Genomic DNA, 25,690 nt, shown 5'->3' on the forward strand with positions numbered 1-25,690 from the left:
AGAGAGAGAGAGAGAGAGAGAGAGTCTCATGTGGTCAAGTCTGTCCTCAAATTTACTATTTAGTTGAGGATAACTGAACTTCTGATCTTCCTGTTTCCCCACTTGGATAACTGGGGGTGGGGGTGGGGTGCAAAGAACAAAACTCCCAAAGTTAGAGTTTGTCCTGCTTCTTTCTCTTTGAAGCAGACGGCAGCCGTGGGGAGCTGTCCCAGCCTACCCTCACCATTCAGACTCACCCCTACCGGACCTGCGACCCTGTGGAGATGAGCTACCCCCGGGACCAGTTCCAGCCTGCCATCCGAGTAGCCGACCTGCTCCAACACATCACTCAGATGAAGCGAGGCCAGGGCTATGGCTTCAAGGAGGAATACGAGGTAAGAGACTAGCCTGTGAGTATCTGGAGCGCTAGAGCTTTGCCTCTGACCTCTGACCATAAGCAGTAACAATGCCCGGGAGCATGGTGGGAATGCTCCAGCAGGCCCACTTAATCAGAACTAGGTTTAAACTAGAACCTAGACATTGAACTTAAGAAATAGCCTTTTCCAATCCCCCCATTTTAGAGACAACCGTTCTTCACTCTGAAGGTAGAATGGCTCAAGCCCTCTTGCCATGCGCTATGGAATAGCCAGCCCATTGTAGTGCCTGGCGTGCCTGCTTTTTCCTGCTCACCACTTGCCCCGTGTTCCTGCTTCTACGCTCTTCTCACCGTGCTCCACAAAGGCCACGCAGCGCACGGCTGCTGTGCTCGCTCTCTCTACCTCCTCCTCCCTCCTGCACTGGTCATCCCTGAACCCCTACAAGCCCCTCACTCCCAAAGCACCTCTACTACGAAAGATAGGAATGCATGCTGTAGCTATTTCAGGAGCTCAGGGGGTGACAGGCAACCCTAGCAAAGTATGGCAAGTGCCTGAAACCGACACTATTATCGTGTAGATTCCTAACTATGAAGCATGCTAGCCAGGCCATTATTAAGGTTCTAGTTTCTCACAAGTCTCTCTGTCTTCTCCTCTGTCCTGGGTCTTCTTTAATGTCTTCAAGCGACACCCTCAGCACCTAGGAAACGACTCCCATGTTCCCTTTGCTCTGTTATATAAAACAATTTCTTCTCTTCCTGCTGTCTTTGTCTAACTCTTTTTTGTTTTGAATCTTACCTACTGGATCTCACCTTTTACAAAGGAAAAGCATAAAGGAAAAAAATCCATTAAAATATTTTCCTAGACCAAAGAGCAGCTCGCCCTTCCTCCCCCCAAAAAAGAAGTTCTCTTAGTGACAGTGGAGCCCAGTTACAGTCATCTTCCTGTTTTGTTTCCCTTCCTCTCCCTCTTTCTTCCTTGGCCAGCATCTCTTCAGCATCTTCTGTGTGGCAGGTGCTAAATGATACCCAGTGGGCATCACTCCCTCCTTCCCTCTTCCCCTCTCTCCCTCTTTGTTTTCTTCTTTCTGTCACATGCGGCAATGACCCAAATGTGTTCTGTATAGTTCCACTGTGTGCAGTGACGGCTCCTTGTCTCACCCCAGCTCAGACTGTTTACCCTCAGACTATACCCTTAGAACACGCTTACACATAGTATTTCTGAAGTCATGGGAAGGCAGGAAATCATGCTAAACTTGGGATAGCCAGGGTCCAGTGCGGTAAACTGTGTGATCTTGGCACATAATTTTGCTATCTCGGTTTTTCAATTCTTCATTAGTTGAAGAGTGTGCCTTATGGACCAATGTGCTCCTAAAACTTTGTGGGAATATGAAACAGTGGAGAGGGGTGTGTTTGACATACTTTGAGAACAAAAGCATTCATGCCAGTGGATGAAATTACCAGCTCAGGAGAAGCAGCAGTTCATTTCAAATACAGTCTAAGTCAAATACCGTTTCTCTATGTGTTCTCAGTCTATTACAAGAGTCTCTGAGGTTTTTTGTTTTTTTTTTAAAATCTTCCTTTAAAAAATGTGTTAAGACACAGATTGATAGAGGAAAATGGATTTGCTTACACTTCGCCAAACCATGAAGAGAAAGACCGTAGGTTGGTTGAGGCCTTTTCTATAGAATTGTTGCCCTTTTTTAGAAAAGATGAAACAGAAGCCAGGAGATATGCATGTGTCCATCACACATTTGTCAGAGTTGTGATGTATCTTTCCAAGAGGCAAGCTTCTCCTCTGGCTGGCACCAAAGCTGATCCAGCCTTTCCCTTTCCCCAGCCTGGGATTCATTGGGGCCCATCATTTCAGGAGTCCCATAGCAAACAGGAGGGTACAAATCTTTCTTTCAAATATTTCCTCTCCTGCCAGGCTAGTTACAAGACTACCAGTTTTGGAAGACTGTTGGAACAAGAGTTACAGGTAATGCTCTCATCGTCTCTGGGTCTCATTTCCTAAAAGGATGAATGGTCCCAAACCTTGAGTCTGCACTGATGCACATGGATACAGATCCGTTTGCTGAGCAAACGCCTCAGCACAGGGTACGTTGTTTGTAAAGCCATACCCAATATTATTGGAGTTTGACGAACCCCCAGTTATTATAAGTTGTCTTGAAGTTTCAAATAGCATCCAGAGAGGTATGTAGTTTATCAGAAAGGTGTACAAATGGTCAGATGTACTTAACCTGTTCTATGAACTTTCAATCCAAAATTCAAGATCAGAAATACAGATGCATTGACTGTTTTGGTACATTCCTTTCTAACATATTATCTTATAAACCGTCCATTCCAAATGATCAGTTGTTTGTCCTTTAGTTTTGTTTAATTCCTCTTTATACCTGTTAGCCTCTCCCAGACTTTCTAGCACGGAAACAAACTTAATTTACAGCCAAGAATACATGTCATTCCATCATTGGAGCCTCACCCAGAAATCTCACTAGTAAGGCCACCCTTACCCTCGTTAGTTCTAATTGTATTAATCAGTGAGCTAGTGTGCCTTGCTTCTGGTTCAAAGCATTGTATGATTAACCTGGAGTTAATTGGAAAGCATTGTCAATTGAAATATGCTACTTTGTAGGATGTGGCAGTCCAGTTCCTTAGAAACACTGCTGTGTTTTTCTTTTATCATAAAGGCTTCTAGAATTTTCATCTTGAACATGCATTACAGATCTGCTTGAAGACTGAGTGTAGACATAAAACCCTGAGCCTCCAGTTCTGCTGTCACACAGGCTGCTATGTGTTGTCCTTGCCTGTCACCTCCCTATTCTGCTCTGCTTTCATTTTTTTTTTCATGCCAGCGTGTGGATTTGATGAGCTGACATCTAAGGGACCCTCAGCTTTAGCAAACTGCACCTTCTAAAATCCAACTTAGCTATACAGTCATTCCCAGGATTGTTCAGTAAATATTTCCCGAGTATTCGTTCTTACCAAGGGCTAGTCTAGACATTTAGGATACGACTGTGAGAGAAGCAAACCCATGCCCTCATGGAGCTTCTATTCTAGCAGGGGAGATAGAAAATAGGCATAGGCTGAAAAACAAACTGCTTCAATTAAGAGCAACAGAAAACTATTGATTTATCGCAATAATCGGTTCTATGGGTTAGGAATTTGAACAGTGAACAAGAGGTACAGTTGATCTCTTCTTTGCAGTACAGGCTCCATGGTTAGGGGCTGCTGTCATCTACGGTGTCTTTAGTCTGATGTCTAATAACGGATGCAGATGTCATCTGAGGTCTCAGTGGAGATTCTCACTAGGATTCCTCCAAACAGCCTTCAGGTAGCCTGATATTTCTGGCAAAATGGAGGAATAACTTCCAAAGCAGCTGGGCTTGTGTTTGTTTGGTTGGTTTTATTTGGTTGGCTGGTTTTGATTTTGTTTTTGTTTGTTTGTTTGTTTGTTGAGACGGGTTTCTCTGTGTAGCCTTGACTGTCCTGGAACTCACTCTGTAGACTAGGCTGTCCTTGAACACATAGATCTGCCTGACTCTGACTCCTGAGTACTTGATTTAAAGGTGTGTACCACCACCTCCCAGTATGAACTTCTGTATATGGTATCTCAAAGCTCCAAAGGTGAGCCTCCTACCTAACAAGGTAAAAACTGTATAAAGTTGGTGACCTAGACTTTGATGTCACATTGTGTTGGATATGAGCAAAGAAAAGGCCTCTCTTCTTCTAGTGCAGAGGGGACTCAGACTCCATTCTTCATAGGAGGACCACGTGCCAGATTCTAGAAGAGGACATAAGCTACTAATCTTCGAGTGATATGGTCTGTTAGAAAAAGAGAGAGTAGAGCAAGGAAGGAGGAGGTATAATCCAGGGCTAAGGCATGCAAGCAGGCCCAATATTAATTAAGGTAAGAGGATTGTCCTTACAATTTGGAGGAAGGGATTTCCACAGCAAGGCGTGTACAAGGAAAAAAGAAAGCTGGTCAAGATATAGTGCACATGTGCTAGGTCATCAGATTGGAAAAGTAAGGAGGGACCTGCTGCTTTGGTCCATTACAAACTGGTATAAAGAGTTTGGTTTTTACTCTGAATAAACTGTAAGTTTACTGCAGAGCTTGGAGGACTACAGGTGCAAATGGTCTGATTTTATGTTCAAAGACTCATTCTAGCTACTGTGTTGAGAATGGGACCTAAAGAGGCAAGGTAAAGCCAAGGATATGGTAACCTGGATGAAACAATAATAACTCTGGCTAAAACCAGCACAGGGGTCTATAAGGAAATGTCTGGGTTCTCAATATGTCATAAAGATAGAGCCAAGAACACTTTTTAATACATGGAGTTAAAGGAAAGGAACCCAGGATGACCCTGAAGCTAGCTCTTACCTGAACCTCTGGAAAAATGGAGTTGCCACCAACAGTGATGAGAAATTACAGAGAAGTTGGTTCTGGAGCAGCTGGAAGTCCAACTGAACTGAGCTTGCAATGTCCTTAAGAAAGGTTGGCTGTATGAATTTAACCTTGAGAAAGAAGCCCGGGCTACAGAGAAAACACTGCTAAGAGGAAACTCACAAGACCAGATGAGGTAATCCGGTATGTCAGCAGAGACTAGGACCCCGGACTTTTGAAATTCTCACTTTAAAGGTATGGAGTACTTTCAATGTAGGCATTAGGACTGAAGAGATACAGTGAGCATGACCCCACCTGGAGAACCTGAGTTTATGGTTAAAACCAGGCATATAGACTTATAATTTTAATTGTAGGACAAAATGCGACAACAAAGGAATGCCCATAGGGACAGGGCATATTAGCCTGAGGGTAAATATGTTAGTGGTTTTCAGGAAGGCACTAGTCTAAACCAAACGTGCAAAAAATAAGAATGGCGAGTATAAACAGAGAAGGAAGTTCTGGACAGAGAACTACAAACTGTGTCATGGGAGAACAGAAAGTAGATTGAGTTAGAGGAAACACAAGTCACTTGGTTTATAAAATATGAGAAGGTGCATGAAGGGAGTTGGGACTGGAGTCATTACCAGGAGCCTATATGTCCAGGAAGGGGGCAGTATTTGGCACACTAAGGAACCTGGATTTCATTCCTAGAGTCATGGGGCCATAGATGGGACAGAAAATTTTGAAGTAGATTTGTCCTTTAAATCCTGTATCAGAGAAGAGGTGTGAGAGGCAAATAAGCAGCCAGGTGATAATTCTTGGAAAAGATGGAAACTGTACTGTCCAAACATGGAGACTGGGCCCAGAGCCCAGATGATGCCACACTCACACTCGGTAGAGAAAGCTCTAAAGTCTTCTTGTTCTCCTTGACATGGGAACTTGAGTCTCTCAATGTACATTTTTAGTTTACAGTACTTGAAGGAATACACAGATTATCCCGTACTGAGGGTCAAATGCCTGGACTCACGTCCTACCATTACCATTTTTGTAAGTATTAGGGGATCTACAGCAAGTCTTTCCTTGCCTCTGGGTCTCATTTCTATCCTCATGTACTGAGGATGAGTGGGTTGGTGAGTTGGTCAGGGTAATCCTAGAGTCCTTTGTGTAGCTAATATTATGAGAGTCTAAATAAGAACCTTTTGACTAGACTAATTGGGTTTCCTTACCATGGAAGTCTCTTGGGCTCCCTCTCCCATGGTTTTGTCTCAGGATCTAGCTGATGGACCAGAGTTCAAAGAACTCAAGAAGGGCTAAGGCGAATTAACTTCCCTTGCCATGCATATCTGGGTCCCAGCTGAGATTTTTAATCTTGGCTTCAGGTTAGAATTACCTGGGGGGAAAATTTTAAAACAGCAGTGCCCTGGCCAAATTTCAGACCAATTAAAACAAAATGTGCTATAGTAGGATCAGAGATTTTAACAAGCGTCCTAGTTGATTAAAATATACTTTAAAAATTACTGCCCACTAGTCTTAGGAAACCCTTGGAGTTTCCCGTGTGGGCCATATCTGTGTCCACAGACCATCACATTGCCCAGTCTATTGTCTGACCCACAAATCTGCCTGTGATAGAACACTGTCACTTTCAAAGACAGTGACATGGTCATGAACTCCAGAGCCTTTTCTTCTTTCCTGTTCTCCCTGCCCTAGCCAAGACGATTCCACTTTTTCTAGCTGCAAACAAACAGAAGATGTCATCGCATGCAAGCAATGGGAACAGATGTTAACTAGAGAGCAGGGGTGTCTCCATGCCCTGTGACCGTGGTGAACAGAAGAGTAACAGGTTTGGGGAAGATGAGGGAGAACAGAAAGAGGTGACTTTGTGATACACACAGAGAAGGCAAATGTGTTAATCCCCATCCAGCCCAGACAGCCTGTCGCAGTAATGAATGGAACGAGCCCAGTAGGGCAACCAGAAGGTGTCTGGTTATCACAGCTCCATTAAGACTATTTCAGGCAACAAGGAACAGCTGTGAGGAATATGATGCCGTCTAATGAAGAGCAAACATTTGTTCATTTTCCAGCTCTGGCCGGATGCACCATGTGCACAGCTTTGGAAGGGAGAGGCCATCTTGCTTAGTCATCTGTGGGTGATGTCAGGCAGGCAGCCTCCTAATGGAGCATAAGCATGGCAGTGGAAGCTTCCTGGACAAGACAGAGTACACTCCTCAGTTGGTAACAGATTACCAGAACATCCTGTTCCTACAGGGACTCCAGTCCAGTTCCTTGATTTATATCTAAGAGGAGTTCTGGGGACGAGCATGAGAAATTAGTGGCAGATGCTCAGATCATAAATGAGAAAACATGGCCATTCTTCTATTCTGCAAAATCTTCATGGCCCAAATAAAAAAGCAAGGCTCCCACCTGTTCATCTCACTCTCCTGGCAGGGTTCAAACAGGAAGAAAGTGGGCCAGTTCCTGGAAGTGGCCAAAGGGCATTGAACCCATGTGGTATCAAACTTGAGAAAGAGCTCAAGTAGGTTGAGCTATTAACTCAATCCTTTTGGCCTACTTTATCATTCCATTTACAATACTGTTCATAACACAACCAACAGCATTTGTTTATGTTTGATACAAGAACCCTCCCAACTGAATGAGTGATCCTCAGGATTCAGTAGAAAAGTTCTTGAACCAAGACCTAGTTCTCACCCAGATCCCAAGATTCTGAGTAGTTTTAGACAAGACTTTTCCCTGTGGGAATCCCAGTTTCATCTTCTGTGAAATGATTGGGGGTTGAGTTTTCAGCTACTTTTTGGTCTAATAGTATAGGGCTTTTTCTAATCACTCATTTGGTCAGAAACACCAGCTAAGTACCTGTGGTGTGCTTTAAACTATTTCAGGCACTGGAGATAATTAAATAAAAGAAATGAAGACCCTGTGTTAAGGAAGCTCATGTCCTCACCACAGAAGGGAATTCCATAGCTTAACTCCAATGAAAATGTTTAAGCAGTGGTTCTCAGCCTTCCTGATGCTTCAACCCTTTAGTACAGTTCCTCATGCTGTGGCAACCTCCCCAACCATAAACTGATTTTTTGTTGCTACTTCATAACTATAATCTTGCTGTTGTTATGGATCATAATGTAAATATCTGATATGCAGAATATCTGACTTGCAGCCCCTGTGGAGGAGCCGTTCAATTCCCCTCCCAGGGGGATCATGACCCACAGGTTGTGATCCACTGCTTTCGAGGCACATGAGTGAAGGCAGCATAGGAAAAAAGCAGGCAGTTGTTACTGGCATTGTTAATAGTTATTTTGGTTTTGCTGCATGTTACCAAGATAAATAAGACGTGTCACAAAAGATGTGACATTGGGCTGAGGCAAAGTGGAATATGGAGGAAACTATGTACACTATGTGTGTGTGTCCATGTGTCTGCGTGTGTCTCTGTGTTTGTCTGTGTCTGCGTTATCTATGTCTGTGTCTGTCTGTCTATATGTCTCTACTGTGCCTGTGGAGGCCAGAAGAGGGCATAAGATCCCTTGGAGCTGCAGTTATAGGTGGTTCCCTGACTTTAGTGTGAGAAACTGAACTTGGAGTAAGTACTCTTAACCACTAAGCTGTCATTCTAGCTCCCACCACCTCCACTACCACCACCAGAATTAACAAGGTCATAGTCAGGATCTTCAGCAATTCATCCCTTCTAACACTGAAGTTTAGGAAAGGATTATTGGCCCAGAAACAACCTCCTAGATGTTGGTGTGTGGTGTGTATAGCTAAGGCCATGAGCTTGGGAATGGGGCTGTAGAGAAAACTCCCAGCGCAGAGCTGGAAGGGATAAGGAGATCCTAGTGCAAGCTTTTCCACTGGGCTTGAAAATAAGGACTAAGCCTTTCCTTTTTTTCTTCCCTAAAACATCTGGAAAATAACATACTTAATTAACATATGAAAATAATATTTAATTAGGAAGTGCTGGTTAAAAAATTTTAAGCGATTAGCAATAATTTTATCCAAAATGCAAATCAAAACTAAAATGAGCTATGAGCCCACCCTAGTTAGAATAGCTGTTGTCAGAATGGCAGGAGATAGAGGGGTGAAGAGAGGTCTGGTGGTTAGGAGCACTTACTGTTCTTGCAGAAAACCAAGGATAAATTCCAAATTCCCTAGAACCCATAACAACCCAGCAACAATCCATACCTCCAGCTCCAGAACTCTGATGCCCTCTTCTGATCTCTGAGGGTAGCAGACACGCATATGATACACATAGACACAGGAGAAATATTCATACACATAATTTTTATTTTAAGGCAGGAAATAAATGCTAGTAGAGGATCAAGAGGTAGGAGAAATCACATATTGTTGGTGGGCATGTAATAAGCACAGCCATTATGGAAAACAGTATGGAGGGCCTTCAAATACTAGAAATAGAACTGTCCCACATTAAGTTATACATCAAAGGAATTTAAATCAGTACATAGAACAGACATCTTAACTCACAGAAGCTAAGCTATGGAATCATCCTAGTGGTCCATTGGCAGATGAATGGTAAAGAAAATGTAGTATGCATACTCAATGAAATATTCATCCATAAAAATGAGACTGTCATTTGCAGCATTATGGATGAACAAGAGACCATTATGTTAAGTGAAATAAGTCAGGCATGGAAAGACAGATGGCACGCAGCTTCACTTAAATGTGGAAATAAAAATGCTGGCTTTAAAGAAGCAGAGACTAGAGCAGTGGTCCCTAGAACCTGGGCAGAGTTTGGAGGAGGGCAGGGTAGAGAAACGATGGCTTGTGGGTACTTGGGCACAAGTTGGAAAGGAAGAACAGCTTTAAAATCTAAAGTAGTGTGACTGTGTTGACAACAGTTGATTGTATATTTCAGAATAGCTGCCGGAAGTTTTGAATATTCCCAACACAAAAAAAATGACATCTGTCTGAGGTGACAGATATGCTAATTACCCAATCTGATCATTATGTATTGTATAGAGGTATTGAGCTGCCAGAAGATACCCCATAGATATACACAATTAGGATGTGTCAATTAAACATAAGAATCTATTTTTAAGAGAATAGCTCACCTCAAGAAAAAGACAATATGTCTTATAGAAAGAAGCCAACATAGAAAGCCCCTCACCTGTGTGGGTGGTCCCTGGGGATGTGTGGAGCATCAATCTTGAACTTTGAGGCTGAGTCTCCCCCAGGGCATTTGCTGTGTGCCTCTGCCTTGCTGCCTACAACAGCAGTTCTCCAGCTTTGAAGTATGTCAGATGCTGCTGGAGAGTTAAGGAACGGCATCGAGGCCTAGGGTCATTGGTGCCAGACAGCCACTGTATAATCTGAGGGCATGGTACAGTTGAGGGGAAGGTTTTTTATTGTAGATATGAGAGAAAGTAAAACCAGAGGAATCTTGAAGAACCCAAAGCAATGGGAAAACGTGGTGTACTGAGCATGGCCAGCAGACTGAACCAGGCCATAAGAGAGGAGAGGGTGGGAGCAGGGGAGAAAGAAATGACCAAGAGGGAGGGGGCCAAGAGAGGAAGACAGAAAAAAAATAGAGAGCTCTTGTAGCTGAATGCAGGAGCTCTATGGCAATGAGAAGCTGGAGAAAGAAAAGCCCATGAGCTGGAGAAGTTTAGAGTAGAGGGTGGGGCACAAAGAGCTAAGAAGAGCCAGGATGCCAGCCTGGACTCTGCATCTGTGATGCTGAGAAAGCCTGGAGGCCAGCATGGGCTTTGGTATGCTAATAGGTACCACACATAGCCATTTGTCCAGAGCATCTTTTGAACCAACATCTATGGGGCTCTGTATTTTATCCCTAGGAAAACTGCATAGCAACCAAGTTTGAGAGCCACTGACATAAAAATTGTCATCTTGAAACAATCTGTGGTTTGTTTGCTTGGTGAGTGTGTGTGTGTGTGTGTGTGTGTGTACACATGTGTGCATGTCTGAGCTCACACATTTTGTGCAGGGTTTATGTGCATATACATGCAAGCATATGGAAGCCAAAAGTCAGCCTCTTGGGCATCATTCCTCGGGATGTATTTCTATCTTCTTTCTTGAAATGGGGTTTCTCACCAGTCTGGAACTCACTGATTGCATTTTTTAGGTTGACCAGCAAGCCCCAGAGATCCATTTGTCTCTGTCAGTCCAGCACTGGGGTTACAAACTACCATGGCCAGCTTTTTTTCACATGGGCTCAAGAGTTGAACTTGGGTCACCATGTTTGTCCAGCAATCACTCTACCAAATAAATGAACTGTCTCCCTAGCCTTTTTTTTTCTATCACTATAAGGTTGCATCTGACTGTATAACCCAGGCTGGCCTCAAACTCTTGATCCTCCTTGCCTCAGTCTCCTAAGTGCAGGCTGTGATTGGGCCCTTTAAAGAGTGTTTTATGACTCTACACATGGACACACACTCAACTATTCTGACTTGATCCAAGTTCCCATGGCAGACAAATACCTCCACCTTGCAGCAATCTGATTTTCTACTTTGCTTCACCAGCAGAATTCATAAATTACCGTCTATTTAGTGACACGCATGCAATAATATTTACTCTCCTGATGCCATTTTGAGTAGATGTCATTAGTCTTCCCTTCCTGCCTTCTCCATCCACATTTATAATCCCGAAGGCAATCTGCTTTTCAGCACAGAATAGGTAGCATTTGTTGAAAGCTTAGCCTCTGCCAAGGCCGCACTAACTTACACAGCACCTCAGAGAGAAACGGCAGAAGGTGTAGCCGCCTCGAGATACTTAACTGTCACCTTCCAAAAGTCATTCATAATACAGATACATAGAAAACTATGTTGTCTGTCGTTCGCACTGTGCTTCTTTAGATCTAGGGCTCTTGTATTGTCTCCCACCTGCAAAGCTGCCCATGGTTGCCACAGACTTCAATGAATTGAGTGTTAAGTGAGTCCATGAATAGGACTGAGACTAAACCTTAGACTCTGATGGAATTCCCTACTACCTGAATTCTGTATTTTGCCTGAAAAAAATAACTCATCCTGACCTCCCAGAAAGGCCCCCATTTTAAACCTGAGAACCTATATTCCAAGAATCCCTTTGATCTGAGACCATCTGACACAAGTGTTGCCAGGAGTCCCTGCCCTTATGCTTATGCCGATCAGTTGGATGTTTCTTATGGGGCACGTGGTAAATTCTGTGGGTAAGCTATGAAGGCTTTGTATGGAGGAAAATGGATAGTTGGTGAGCACCTTATACCTCAGGGACTGGTCCAGATGCTGTGGGCTTTGCCTCAGGTAATCATCATGGTCACGAAGCTCTGTGGAACATACCTCTTCATTTTTTTATACTAAATAACTTCTATATTAATTTTGAGCATTCCCCATGCTAAGTTTTAACAAATGCACAGAACACCAACATAATCAGGATCCCTAGGAGGGAAATATCGAAACTCTCTTCCTGCTCTCACTGTGGTTTTTTTTCCCTTCCCCTCCTCTCACCTGAAAGGGATACTACATCACTGAGTCTCAGATGGCAAAATGACTTCCAGGAAAATGTTCAAGCCCTGTAGTCAGCTTGCCTTTCTGCCTTTCCCCCATTCACATGCACAGTTGCCTTGCTCAAAGTATTTTCTTGACAAGAAAAGCGAATGACAGGCCCTACTAAAATGGCTCCTCCTTGGTGAGGACTCTCTGGAAGTTTCCTTCCATAGAAAACAGTGGGAACAGGGAGACATCCTGGTGGGCTGAACTGATTATGGTGGAGGCAGGCTCTTGGCTGTGCCCTGAAGCATCATCCAGGAACTGGCTGATCAGCAATCCTGGGGCCTGGTTTTGCTGCACCTCAGGGCATTTCACATCCAATTATCTCCGGGGATGCAGTCAAGCCAAGGGAAGTACTGCTGCTGACAGAGCTGCTAGGTTAGTGGGGCTGCAGGAAAATGAAGTGGACTGGCATACATCAGCATAGGATTGGAGAAGAATTGTTCTCAGAAACTATGTTCTGAGGTCTCACTATTTGGGGCTTGGATCCAAAGAATTAAAAGCGTTATAAAGACCCTTCTTAGCTAGTAGAAGAAAAGGAAATAGGCATTTAGAGATGATTCTTAGTTCTAACAGGGAATTAACGAACTAAGTAGGGAAACAGAGGCAGGTTACTCAGACTTGGGGACTAAGCACAACAGAGTCGAAGAGGAATGATCTGTGATCATGTGGTCTGAGTCTCCCACGGACACTGTGGCTTGGCAGGTGAGTAACAGACATAAGAAGGGTGCCTGGATTGGGCAAAAACAGCCATTAAATTGTGACACCTATCAGGCCAGCTAACAAAGGTGGAATGGGGGATTAGGTAACAAGTACTCTCTGATGCTTATCATGTGACAATCGCTATGCTTCCTTATCAAATGTTTTCAAAGCATTCCTATTGACTTCGAAGAAAACTTACATCCTATCTGTGATCTGTAGGCTCTACACTGAGTCACACCTATGGGCTGTAGAATATTACTTTACACTGTGTGAATATATGTCACTGTGACTGGTTTAATAAAGAAGCTAACCGACTAGTAGCTGAAAAGAATAAGGTTAGGCAGGAGAACCAGAATAAAAGAATGCTGGGAAGAAGAAAGGCAAAGTGTGGAGTTGCCACACAGATGCAGATGGAGCAGGAGATGAACATGTCATGTTAATAAAAGAAAAGATTAAGGGTTTACTTAAAATGTAAGAGCTAGTTAATAATAAACCTGAGCTATTTATTGGTTGAGCACTTGTGACTAATATTAAGCCTCTGAGTGATTATTTGAAAGTGGCTGTGGGACAGGAAAACTGCATCTACACCTATGTGCCACTGACTCACATAATGTATACCTTTTATTCTTTCTGCTCTGGAGACCCTCCCTCAAGTTCTAGAATACCGTGAGCTCATTCCATGTCAGGGTCTCTGCATTTGCTTTTCCCTCCCCCTGGAACACTCTTCCCAGTTCTTTCTATGGCTGATATTTGTTTATCACTTAGTTTGAGATCAAATATGTCACCCAAAGACTAAAGTAGCATACATAGTATCAAGAAAGTTGAAATTATTGCATACCTCAGGTGCTGGGTGATTTTTCCTGAGGACACATGAACTAATGTATTCACTCCAGATAGATAACTGACAACAGAACAAAGAAATGATTGTGCCAAGTCTAGCTTAGTGAACCAGTAAGTTTATTGAAGTTACTTATAGGAGTATGGGTGAATATTTACTTACAGGACATGTATGACATATAAGGCAGCTATATCATAACAAAAAGTCCACAAAGGTAATGGCTCACAAAAGCTCTGGCCCTGGTTTTACCAGTAAGATTTGTAGCCACGTGTTCTGGTTGGAACATTTTCTCTCTTCCATAGCTGTTATTGCTTATATAGCCTTGGAGAGGGGCCTTGTGAATCTTCTAAGTTTCAGGAGTGTCCTAAGACTTGTGAACTGTTTAACCTTGAGCCTTGAAATTTTTACTTCATGAGTCTTAAAGATCTTCCCTCCAGCTTTGACAAGTTCTATTTGGAAGAAATTACTATGCAACATGGAAAGAGGTTGGCCTCTCAGGAAAGGGATGTCAGAAAAGGCTTATAGAATGTGGATGCTCAGGGAAATTATATAGATGGTTTAAACAAGCTCCAGGTAGGATGCCAGATGTGGTGTTATTGGGCAGCTTGATAAATCTTAACTGAGAGAAGAATATAGCTGGCAAAGAGGCAGTGGGCATTCCTGTCAGCTGGGATTCAGGGATGTTTAGCCATTTTCTTTGTGGTCATGAACAATGCTCATACTTTTGTCTCTGTTTAGATGTAACTGAAGAAAGGTCTTGCAATTGTCCCTTCCCATCATGACTCTCAGAAGGGCTCTCGTCTCAGACTGGTTTCTATGAAATTTTTATGCTCACTAGGAAAGCCCTGGGGTTCAGCCGTGAGTGTCAGGCCAGCTTGCCAGTACCAAGGTCTCTGCTTTTCTCCTTCTCAAATGTTACCTTTTCACATAGCCTGCCCAAACCTCTCTTTCTGAATTGCTCTTTATCCCTAGTTTCTGTCTCCCTATGCACCCTGCTCATCTACTTCAAAGCACACATTAAAACCTGTAACCACGTGTTTGTTGGTATGTCATCTGCCTCTCCCCACCGTGAAAGTGGTTCGGGAAATAGTATCTGTCACATCTACTGTCATTTGTAGAACCTAGTCCAGAATCTAGCCTCAGATGACTGCCATGGAAAGAGGTACTGGAAAGAGGGACACAGTCTCCTGTGTTGCTAAGCAGCTATTTTCCTGCCTCCAGACCTCACTTTCCTAGGTTACACAATAATCTACTTCTTTTTTTTTTTAATTTAAAAAGACCTTTTCAAATTTGACTTTTGAGGCTTTAATGAATACAAAGGCTCAGCTCTCCAGGGACAAGGACATCCCCAAGCATATCTTTTGAAATTAAGAACTGCCTTGGGAACCGAACACTAGGGAAGAGTGGGGAACCTTGCCACACTCAGAAGGGAATGCAGAAACAGGGCTTCACACTTTAAGAAGAAAGAACAAGAAAGGGGAAGCAGAGATTGATAATAGAGGAGTATAATGAGGTGGCAATTTGGGTTTCAAAAGAATGTGATTAGCTCCTAATGACTGCCACCATTCCCTGGTCAATCTACTGTAACTAGCCACTAATGTAAAAATAATGCCCCTGGCTCCTTCACTTTGAAGAGGAGATGAATCTCCCTCTCATGCTCTTACCCCTCAGATTTGTTTTCTTGAAGAGATTATCCTCTATTAGGCTGCAACTGCCTAAAAGGGGAAACATATGGGTGATCAAAGTCTGCCAATTAGGGGCCATTACCGCCTCCCCTCGGTGGTCCTATTAGGAACACCTTCTGTATTTGTCAACATTGTCACAAAACCCCACACCCCATTTCTGGTGTCTTTCAGCCTCACTAGGGGGAGACAGAGGTCCCGGAGCTGCAGTAGGTGCCTATGTGTATTCCCATGGGGAAGTAGCCCTCAATCATTACAACTGTTATGTTGGGTGTAGGATTTCTCTGAGATAGTGTAGTAGGAAGGCTGCTTGTTTGTTCCCGGCTGCTCAGGCCCAAAATAACCACACAGAAACTCTAGTAATTAAATCATTGCTTGGCCTATTACTCTAGTGTATTCCTAACAAACTCTTACATATTAAATTAACCCATTTCTATTATTTTATATTTTGCCATGAGGCTCATAGCCTCCCAGCAAGGTTCCAGCTGGAGCTCACATCTTTCTCCTTAGGCAGTTCCATGGCTTCTCACTGACACCACTTTCTTTCTTCCAGAATTCAGTTTTCCCTGCAAAACTCTATTCTGCTTTGTGCAGGCCCAAGACCGTTTCTTGATTAAGCAATGGTATTCACAGAATACAGAGGGTTATCCCACATCAGGATAGGTTTGCCTTGGCTTGTCTCCAAGGCCATGGTTTTGGTGTTTAGCCACCATTCAGAACTCTAGGATTGGCAGGATGGACTTTCATTGGATGTCTGCAGTGTTACAATACAGAGGGACCATGCTTATTCTACTGGGTCCATGGAGGTAGGCCAAGGCAAAGCACAGGGCCAGAGCAAGAAGAAATCCAGCCAGCAATGCTGCTTAAAGGACAGGCAGGAACCTGTGGGACAGTGAGCAATCTGCCACTGAGGGTGCTCCAGTGATTGACACTGTGAACCAGATGATGAGGCCACAGTGGGAAGGACAGTTTTCAAGGTCACGAATGAGTCTGCAATTCCAAGATCTTTGTCATCCACAGACTCAGAAGCCACTCAGTTATTAGTCATTTTATTCATTCCAAGCTTGTCGTTCTCTCAGTATGAAGTACCGTGCTAGTAGTGGGCCCTGGAAATGGAATTATAAATGTGGTGTTCTCCTTTCCCTGAAGAAGCCCCTGGCTACTTTGGAAGGGAGGCTTTTATGTTATTAGATGTAGACGTGTTCGTGTGGCAATATATGGAAGTGACTGGCTCTAGCTGAGAATGCAGTAGGGAAGGGTGAGCATAAAGCTTGGATGTGTTTGGAAAGATTCTTAGGGATTTTACAGGAACCTCGAGTGGAAGGGAATTTCAAGTAGAAAGAACATGTGTAAAGTCTCAGAAATCTAAAGGACTTTGTACATGGTCAAAATAAGACTGAAAGAACGTTTGGGGTGAAGTCATAAAGGGCTTATTACGAATTCGGAATTTACTCAATAAATTCCAATAAAAAAAGGAGTAACTGGGTCCTGTTCACCATTTATAAAAATCACTCTGATTACAATGGCGGATGAATTGGAGGGAACAAAACCAAAGCCATGAAATCCAAAAGTAAATTATCTCTGCAGGGAAATTTGCCATTTTCACAGTGAAATCTCATAGGAGCTTTGATCATGGCCTATGTCCACATTTTATCACAGACAGTGACCTATCTGATCTGGAGTAAGTCCTTGGCATCAAGAGTTTAAAACCATACACAAGTAATGCCAGCATGCAACCATAAAGAGACTGTAAGTAACTAAAACCTAAATTCTGACACACAGCAGACACTAAACATATTTTCCCATCAGATTCATATGGAAATAGTCTGCCCCACCGCCATGTTGGAATGAACAATTGACTTTTATCACAGAGAGTTCCAAGTAGAAAATCTGCTCCCCAAAGATCATCCCAAATATCAAGAAAGACAAAACTGTCACTAAGACTCTGACACACAGCAATATGCCTGGCAGGCTGACTGACAGAAGTGGGCTGCCCAGTTAGAAGGTAGGATGAGGTTGGGAAGCTGAGTTAGGCACAGGAGCAAGAAGCATCAGTAGTCTAAAGATAGCCTAAACCAAAGGATAGATAGTTACAGGGATGCTTGGTACCCAGAGGCTAGAATTTGCTTTGTTTTCCCCTCTGAGATGCCTACCTAAGAGTGAGAGGCACACGAAGAATGACATTCTGAGCCAATGATAGCTAAAAAAAAAAAAAAGCCTTAGAGCTAAATTGGAGAGCATATCAATATCATAGCCAGGAAACCAAGGCAAAGCCCTCTCACGTGTGCCTTTCAGTGGCTATGGGAAGGATTGGAGACAGAATGGATACCAGTTCTACACACCCAACACTACTGCATAGATGAAGCCCATGATCATGCTAGAAAAAAATGCCGGCAAACTACAAACATAAGCTAAACACATATTTACAAACACCTAAGTTTGTAAATAAACATTTATTGGAATACATGCATTTGTCTGTGATTGTTTTTCCTCTACAACCAGAGAACTGGGAGTGAGTCAAATGTGTATCCTGATTTTCACAGGTAAGTCTTGAAAATAAGCTTTGCCATAAGAAACCAAAAGCTGGTAAAGCACATGTGAGACTAGACGTAAGAAAGGGTTCGCTGTGCACAAACGCTGCTTTTTCATACACAGGGACCATGCCTGTCTCTGAGATCATGGTCTTCTGAGTGACTGAATTAACTTCTGACCAATTGGTGAGGACTTGTTCTCACTTAGGATGGACCCATTGAAGAATAGAAGGGCAAAGTGAAGGCTGATGTGTTAAAATGAGCAAACGTCTCCTCCTCCACTGTGTAGACCGAATCTGGCATTGTAAGTAATGTCAGGACCATGGATAGGACACTCATCCTGTCCTTCTGTGGGGAAGGAAAAAGACATTCACCAAAATATGGCTTGTCCTGTATGATGCTGCAGGCTTTCTAAAGCGGTTCCCACTCCATAAATGCTCATTTCTCCCCTCTGTGATGGAACTGATGGCATCTTCCCTTTGCTCTAGACCTCTTGGCCCTTAGTTCTTGCAAACCATCCACATGGGTGTTCACTTGGCGGTCACTTACATATCTGCCTCCCTCTTAAACTGATGGCTGGCTTCTGCCTCCTTCCTGCCTTTCAACTCTGGAGCTCTGCAGCAAACTTCCTGATCAACAGCCCAGCTTAGGTGTCTTACAGACATCTCAAACTTGGGTGCCAGTAATACTATTATCATTTTTACTAATTTCAACACATTAAAATACACAGTGCCCACTAGTTGGTAATCTTCTAAGTACATTATATACCCAAAATGCAATGCTTACTTCCCACCCAATCAATAATGTTTCTTCCTTAGATTTCTCCATTTCAGTAAATGACATTTCTCTGGTTCTTCAAACCATTGACCTAGAGGTCAGCCTACATTCTTCTTTCTTTCACACTTCCTGTCTAAATTTCTTGCATTAGTGCCCTCTGCAAATCTGTACCTTCATGGTTCTCTGCACACCAACATGACAGCTTCCTCTGGTAAGCATCTATGTTTTGTTACCCGAGGACTTCCTCAAGACTAAAGAATATCCTCACTACCTACAGAGCAAGGCATAAACATGAGGGTTTTCTAACACTTATTCTCCAACAACAGTAGAAGAGAAACAATTGGCAACCGTTCCATCTCCCTTCCAGCTCTCTCCTTACCCTCTCATACAAGAGCCCTGGACATGAGATGTGTTCATGAATTATTGAACTCCAATTTGACTTGGTGGTACAGTGACAATCTGCCCTGTCAGCTTCATTCCCTTGACTGTCTGCTTCCCCCTTTCTCCTCTCATTCTCTTTGATTGCCTCCAAACCCAGCCACTTGTACCCAAAGTCTTATATTTGGGTCTCCTTCTGAGATGACCTAAGTCTGACATGCTTACCTGAACAACAACAAAATAATTGCTTCTCTCATGGCCACTACTATTACTTGCTCCAGCAGTCCAAGGACCATTACAAGGTACGATTGCAATCAATTAATAACCAATTACCCTGTTTCTTTTCTGGCCTTCTTAGAGTTTGCATTCCACAGGAACACGAATGCTCTTTGTATAGCAGATGAGAGGACCTCCTTGCTCAGAGCCCTCTAATGGTTCCCTACCACACTTAGAACAACATTCTTTATTAACCAGGAACTATGATACTTGGGGGTCATTTGGATTCTCAGATCCTCCCTAGAAGTTTCCAGGCATTAGCTCCCCCCAACAATCCTGCCATACTCTCATCCTATGAACATGATCATGTAATCACTCTCTGACCTTTGCACCTGTTCCTTTTGCCTGGAAAGTACTTCCTACTTTTCTCAGTGTGACTGACTTCTTCACCTCATCAGGGAATGAATTTGCACGTGAGTCTTTCACAGAAAACTTTCTAAGCTGTTATCCTCTTGTGGTTCTTCATATCTTCATATATGAAATAGGATTTGCTTTCTCCTTTGCTACATTTCCTAATCCACTGGATACCCTAGAGTTCAAGTACCTAGAAAAATTGCCAAAACATAATATGAGATCAATGAGCTTCTGCTGAGTATATGAATGAATGAATGAATGATTCACTACTCGACTAGACTGTAAACTCATGACAGAAAGAAGATAAAACAGTATTTGAGCCAATGAACAAGCAATGTAAGCTCATAGGAGGCACCACTACAGACACATAGCCCTTTGTACTGAGTCCCCCATCATAGTCAATACCCTTTTCCTGTTGTTGGTTCCTCTATACTTGAGGAGAGTTGCCATCTCAGGCTATGCTAACACAATCTGCCTTTGCCTTGTAGGCCTTACCAGAGGGACAGACAGCTTCGTGGGACACAGCCAAGGAAGATGAAAACCGCAATAAGAATCGATATGGAAACATCATATCCTGTAAGTGTCCTTCTGAGAGGTTCTATGTGTTAGATTTTGGGAAATGTGGGAGAAAAAAAAGTTATTGTTTCCTGGGATTTGATATAAAATAATCCTTATGTTTCCAGCTTTGGGTTAGTAGATTATTACAATTATCCCAGGAAGGGGTGGCAAGACCCAACTGAAGTCAGTAGTAATCCTAAAGGGGGAAGAAAGAGAAAGAGGGTTGAGGAACAGCCATAAAATGAACTACCACTCACAGACAGTACACAAGTTTCAGCATTTCCAGATGAAAATGAACAGCCTTCAAGACAGCACAGGGAGAGAGCAGAGATACCCCAGATAAAGTGTTGAGTCAGTGCTCTGTTAAGAGGTGCCCATAGCAACCTTCCTGTGATATATTGTAGCCCCACCCAGGACTTTTGACATCCTACCCACTGTGTGAGGACCATTTTTTAAGATCTCAGGTTACCCCAGTTTGGGCAAAGAAAGGAGAAACGGGGAAATCCTTAGGGACAAGTTATTTCTAGCACCGTGAAAAGTTTTGTTTTAACTGTCTAGACATCTCAAAAGAAAAAAAGCTGGAGAAGAATAAGACACAGGCAGTTTGTAAAGGAAGAAAGAGGCAGAAGTTTTCGCTTAGCTGTTTCCTGTGCTGATTTAGGAATGGGCTGTGAATAGTGGAACTAATCAGAAAACATTTATAATTTCTCTCTTGCATGCAGACAGCAAGATTTCTTGCAAGTGAAGTGTCGGAAAGAGATACTCAAATAGTCAGCAGACATATATTAAGGCATAATGTGTGGGCCTCCTCTGAACACTTCCTGTGCTGGGCACTGGAAAATGTCTTTGTTCTGTGACAGGTGTCTATTCGCTATGGCTTGTCCCCACTGTCATTGGTTTCAGTACAGTGCCTGGTGTACTGTAACCAGTGCGTTATCCAATGTAATTGTTGGGTTGTGAGCTCAAATAGGGTTCACTGTTGAAAACAGGTTTCCAGCCGGGCAGTGGTGGTACATGACTTTAACCCCAGCGCTCAGGAAGCAGAGGCAGGAGATCTCTATGAGTTTGAGGTCAGCCTGATATACAGAGCTAGTGCCAGGACAGGCTCCAATGCTACACAGAGAAACCCTGTCTCAAAAAAAAAAAAAAAAGAAGAAGAAGAAAGAAAAGAAAAAGAAAACAAGTTTCCAATGCCCTGCTCCCAGGAATATTGAACCTATGCGAAAAGTAAATGCCTTGACCATAAGAAAGGAAGACCTACTCATTGACAGACAGGAATATTTTAGGCCAACGGACAGAAGCCAAGATGTATGAGAGATACACAAAAGATAGGAAAGCTAATGTGAGCTTACCAATTCCAGCCAGACTTGGAAGGAACAAGCATAAGACCAAACTAAACCCTTTGAATGCGGTTGACAGTTGCATGGCTGGGGCAGACTGAGGGGCCACTGGCAGTGGCACAGGGATTTATCTTTACTGCATGTAGTGGCTTTTGGGGATCCTGTTCTCTTTGGATGGATGCCTTGCTCAGCCTAGATGTAGTAGGGAGGGCCTCGGACCTTCCACAAAGCAAAGTGCTTTACTCTGTCTTAGGATTAGAGGGGTAAGGTGAGAGAGTGTGTGGAGGGAAGGGAGTGGGAATTTGGATTAGTAATTTTTTAAAAAAAATCTAATAGGAGAGAGAGAGAGAGAGAGAGAGAGAGAGAGAGAGAGAGAGAGAGGGAGGGAGGGAGGGAGGGAGGGAGGGAGGGAGGGGGGGGGGGAGGAAGGAAGGAAGAAAGGAAGGAAGAAAGAAAGAAAGAAAGAAAGAAAGAAAGAAAGAAAGAAAGAAAGAAAGAAAGAAAGAAAGAAAGATAGATTTCCTGGTGGGGCACTGCCTGGTGACATCCTGAGGATGCAAGGAGCTGCAGTGGTAACAACACTGTCCCCTGTCCTCTCTGGGTGCTCTTCCTGTCTGTTCTTCCCCTCTCTCTCCTGACTCTGCGGTGGGAGCTTCCCAGCTTCAGCTAGCAGCTAGCATAGATCTGAGGCGACAAGGAGACACACAGAACGGATGTGTATCCCCTTTGTGTGGGCCCAAGCCATACTTTCTGTGAGCCAATAAGGGTAACTCAATCAAGATTGAATGCTTAGACCTTTAGCTTCGATGAGGTACCCAGGCAGTCCCTGTGGAATTACCTGCCTCCTCCCTACCCACTCGGGCAAGATGACGGCATTAACATTTCCAATACTTCCAGGAAATGGCTTTGCAGCTCCACAATTCATTGTAATGAGTCAAATCTCTTTTCTCTGAAAAATTGCTCCTGTTTTTTACCCTCTGCCGTCCCCAGAAGACAGGAGGAAAGATTATAAAGTATGCAAATGAGAGTCTCTCCCAGCCCCACCTTTCTGAAGTGATTCTCTCTTAAAGCGGATGTGACTGGAGATGACTGATTTATTGGGTTCTGTCTGGTGATGGAGAAAAGGGGGGAATCTGGGGTTTGGTTTTTAGTTAGAACTGCACAAAGGAGAGAACTAAACCTCCTCCTCCAGAGTGGTTGTGAAATGACAACAAGAGAGAGACAGGGGACCAGGGTTGGGGACCGAGTTGTTGGTGGGAAACAAGGAATAGAGGGATTTGGGGCACTGGGGTCTTGGGGGCCAGTTTGCCACTATGTAAGGAGGCTGTCTGCCATATACCTTCTATTGAGTGACTGAACTCCACAGAGTTCCATCCATGAAGTAAGGTATGCAATTTGCCATTCAGAGTTACATTTTTAATCAAATGGCACAGTATCCTTGCAACTTCCGGAATAGTCCATTGAACACCTTACACTCTCCGTACAGATAAACTCCTATCCCTTGCCACCTGCCACTGAGGGGTCTTTGACATCATGGCCCACTTCCAGGAAGTCTCCTGATCTTTCCCAAGAGAAATTAAAGTTAGGACAAATCTGTGCTGAATAACTCAACATTAATTTGCATGCTCAAAACAGGGCACGCACTGTGAAAAGCTTGCTAAAACATACATTTTCCTCTTACAGCTTCTGATTTTGGAAACTGGAGTATGGCCCCAAAATCTGGATATCTAAAGATTACACTTAGAAATCCATTGGTCTATAATAATAAAAAGGCTCAACTTAGATATTTGTGTTGATCTTTACAGCAGGTTCAATGTTTTCATATTTGATTTCTTTTCATCTCAGGCACAAGTCTGTAGTAAAAAAAATATTATGTGGGGGTTATAATTGAATAAATAGAGGTTCAAGGAATATTACAACCCAAGCTAAGTATTATGATGATCTAGTGAGGGAGTGGAGGGGGTGTCTCGGGTCAGCCTTCACAATTCAGCCGATCCTTTAGCTCTCTTCTAATAAAGATAAGGATTGGTTGTCAATATTGGGGCAGTTCAGAACTGCAGGTGAGACAATGGATCAGCCATGGGAATAAAGAATTTGGTCATGATGCATGGTCTCAGACAAGTGTGTGCCTCAGCACGTGTGAAGACTCTGTGACCAGAACAAACACAGTATATTGGAACCACTTAAGATCAAGGTTACCAGGGAAGTGTGTGGAGAGGAGACCATGACAGGGCAGTGGGTTCTCAGGCAATCAGAGCCAGTGTGGCTTTGTGGGGAATGGTAAGAGTCTCTGCTATGATGTGCTCTGGTTGATTCATGCCAGTGAACAAAAGCAGACGTATGATCAGCATAAATTTTGTACATCTGTTGTTTACAATCGGTGATGGTGGTGATATTTATACCACCCACGTTATATATCAGACCTCTGTTCCCTTTCAGAGAGCTGTTTGTAAGCCTCTGAAACAGTTACCAGCCTACCATGGGCCCACATTCTACAGCAATAAAGAACAGATAATTTAAAGACAGAAGATGATGTCCCCCTGCCCCTGCAGCTGTGTTCATGGGACGGTTTTAAACTTCCAAGTCCTTCATGGCCCCTCTACCATCAAGCAAAGGCTATTTCTTTCCCAGTCCCCACCTCCTCAAGGAACCTGGAGTATTCAGGCTCTTGCCTCTTCATCTTACTTCCCATTCAGGGAGCTTCTCCTCCTCCACAAGATTCTTCATAACCCTTCTCTTTGTCTTGACTCTCAAATGCTGCATGCCAAATTAGTTGTTTTTCAAGCTTGCAAAATGTAGATAGAGCATAATGAACATTCTGGGCGGCTTGTAAATTACCTTGTATAAGCTCCTTGCCATCGCTGGCTGCCCCATCTTTCTCCATGTGCATGTGAGTAAACAATTTTTATCTTTCTAATTACATAAAGTTAGCAGAAGAAAGGGACCCGGAATAATATTAGCATTTCCCAGGACAGATAAATAAACCATGAGGACACTGCCATTCTTTGCATTGCCTTTCTGCTAGACCTGGATCTGAATTCTGTCCTTTAAGGAACGCATCCATTACTCCTGTGTCTGCAGATAAACAGATTTGTCTTTGGGCAGATGGACAAATGGGGAACATTAGCTTTCTAGGTGTCTCTACTGTCACCCCACTGTGTACCTTATATCTAGCCCAAGCCTCCATTTATTGAGTCCCTGCTGTATGCCAGGCACTATCCTCTATTTCTTTAGGAGCAATTTCAGTTTTATAGAGAAGCTGTGTGGCAAGTACAGAATTCTGTACCAGTTATATGTTGTTTTCCCTTTCATCAACACTGCAGAACATTTGTTGCTGGTGATAGCCTAATATTGGTCCATTATTGTTAGTTTAAGTCCACAGTTTGCATTAGGGCTCACGTTGTATGTTATGCAGTTCTGTAGAACTGGAAAGTGCATATACCAATTACAGTATTTTATAGAATAGTTTCCTTGCCCTAAATGTCCCCATTGCTCAACATATTTAACCCTCCTTTCTCCTTTTCTAAACCTCTGCCAACCATTGAGGTTTTTGTAGGCTCTATGGTTTCTTCCTCTTTTGGAGTATTATATAGTTAGAACCATATGTAGACTCAACATTCAACACAGCCTTTCCAGATTGGCTTCCACTACTTAGCAATAGTATTTAAGTCTCTGCCATGTCTTTTATAGTTTGTGAGTTCATTTCTTTTTATCACTGAATAATATTCCAGTATATGGCTATATCACCCTTTATTTATCCAATTCACTTACTGAGGATATTTTTGGTTGTTTCCAAATTTGTATGATCATGACTAAAGCTGCTTGTGTACAGTTTTTAATGTAGGCATAAAATTGGAATACTTTGGATAAATACCAAATAGTGTAATTACTGGATCTCATGGTGATGGATTCTTCATTTTGTACAAAATGGCCTTGTTATCTTCCAAGTGGTTGCACCATTGTATGCTTTCTCTAGCAATGAGTAGGTGAGCATTCCCGTTACAAAT

The 25,690-nt window shown here is 43.1% G+C and overlaps 1 protein-coding gene across 1 annotated transcript in view; it reads left to right on the forward strand.

Annotated features, from left to right (window-relative positions):
• Ptprt (protein tyrosine phosphatase receptor type T) overlaps positions 1-25,690 on the forward strand; it is a 1,017,256-nt gene that overhangs the window by 967,439 nt on the left and 24,127 nt on the right. The window contains exons 18-20 of the mRNA XM_050150909.1: positions 184-374; positions 2,283-2,333; positions 20,274-20,361. Of these exons, the coding sequence (XP_050006866.1) occupies positions 184-374; positions 2,283-2,333; positions 20,274-20,361 (330 nt within the window). The remainder of the gene's footprint in view (positions 1-183; positions 375-2,282; positions 2,334-20,273; positions 20,362-25,690) is intronic.

Source organism: Alexandromys fortis, unplaced genomic scaffold, assembly GCF_014885135.2.
Source record: "Alexandromys fortis isolate MF-2015 unplaced genomic scaffold, M_Fortis_MF-2015_v1.1 scaffold_27, whole genome shotgun sequence".
Lineage (NCBI taxonomy): Eukaryota > Metazoa > Chordata > Mammalia > Rodentia > Cricetidae > Alexandromys > Alexandromys fortis.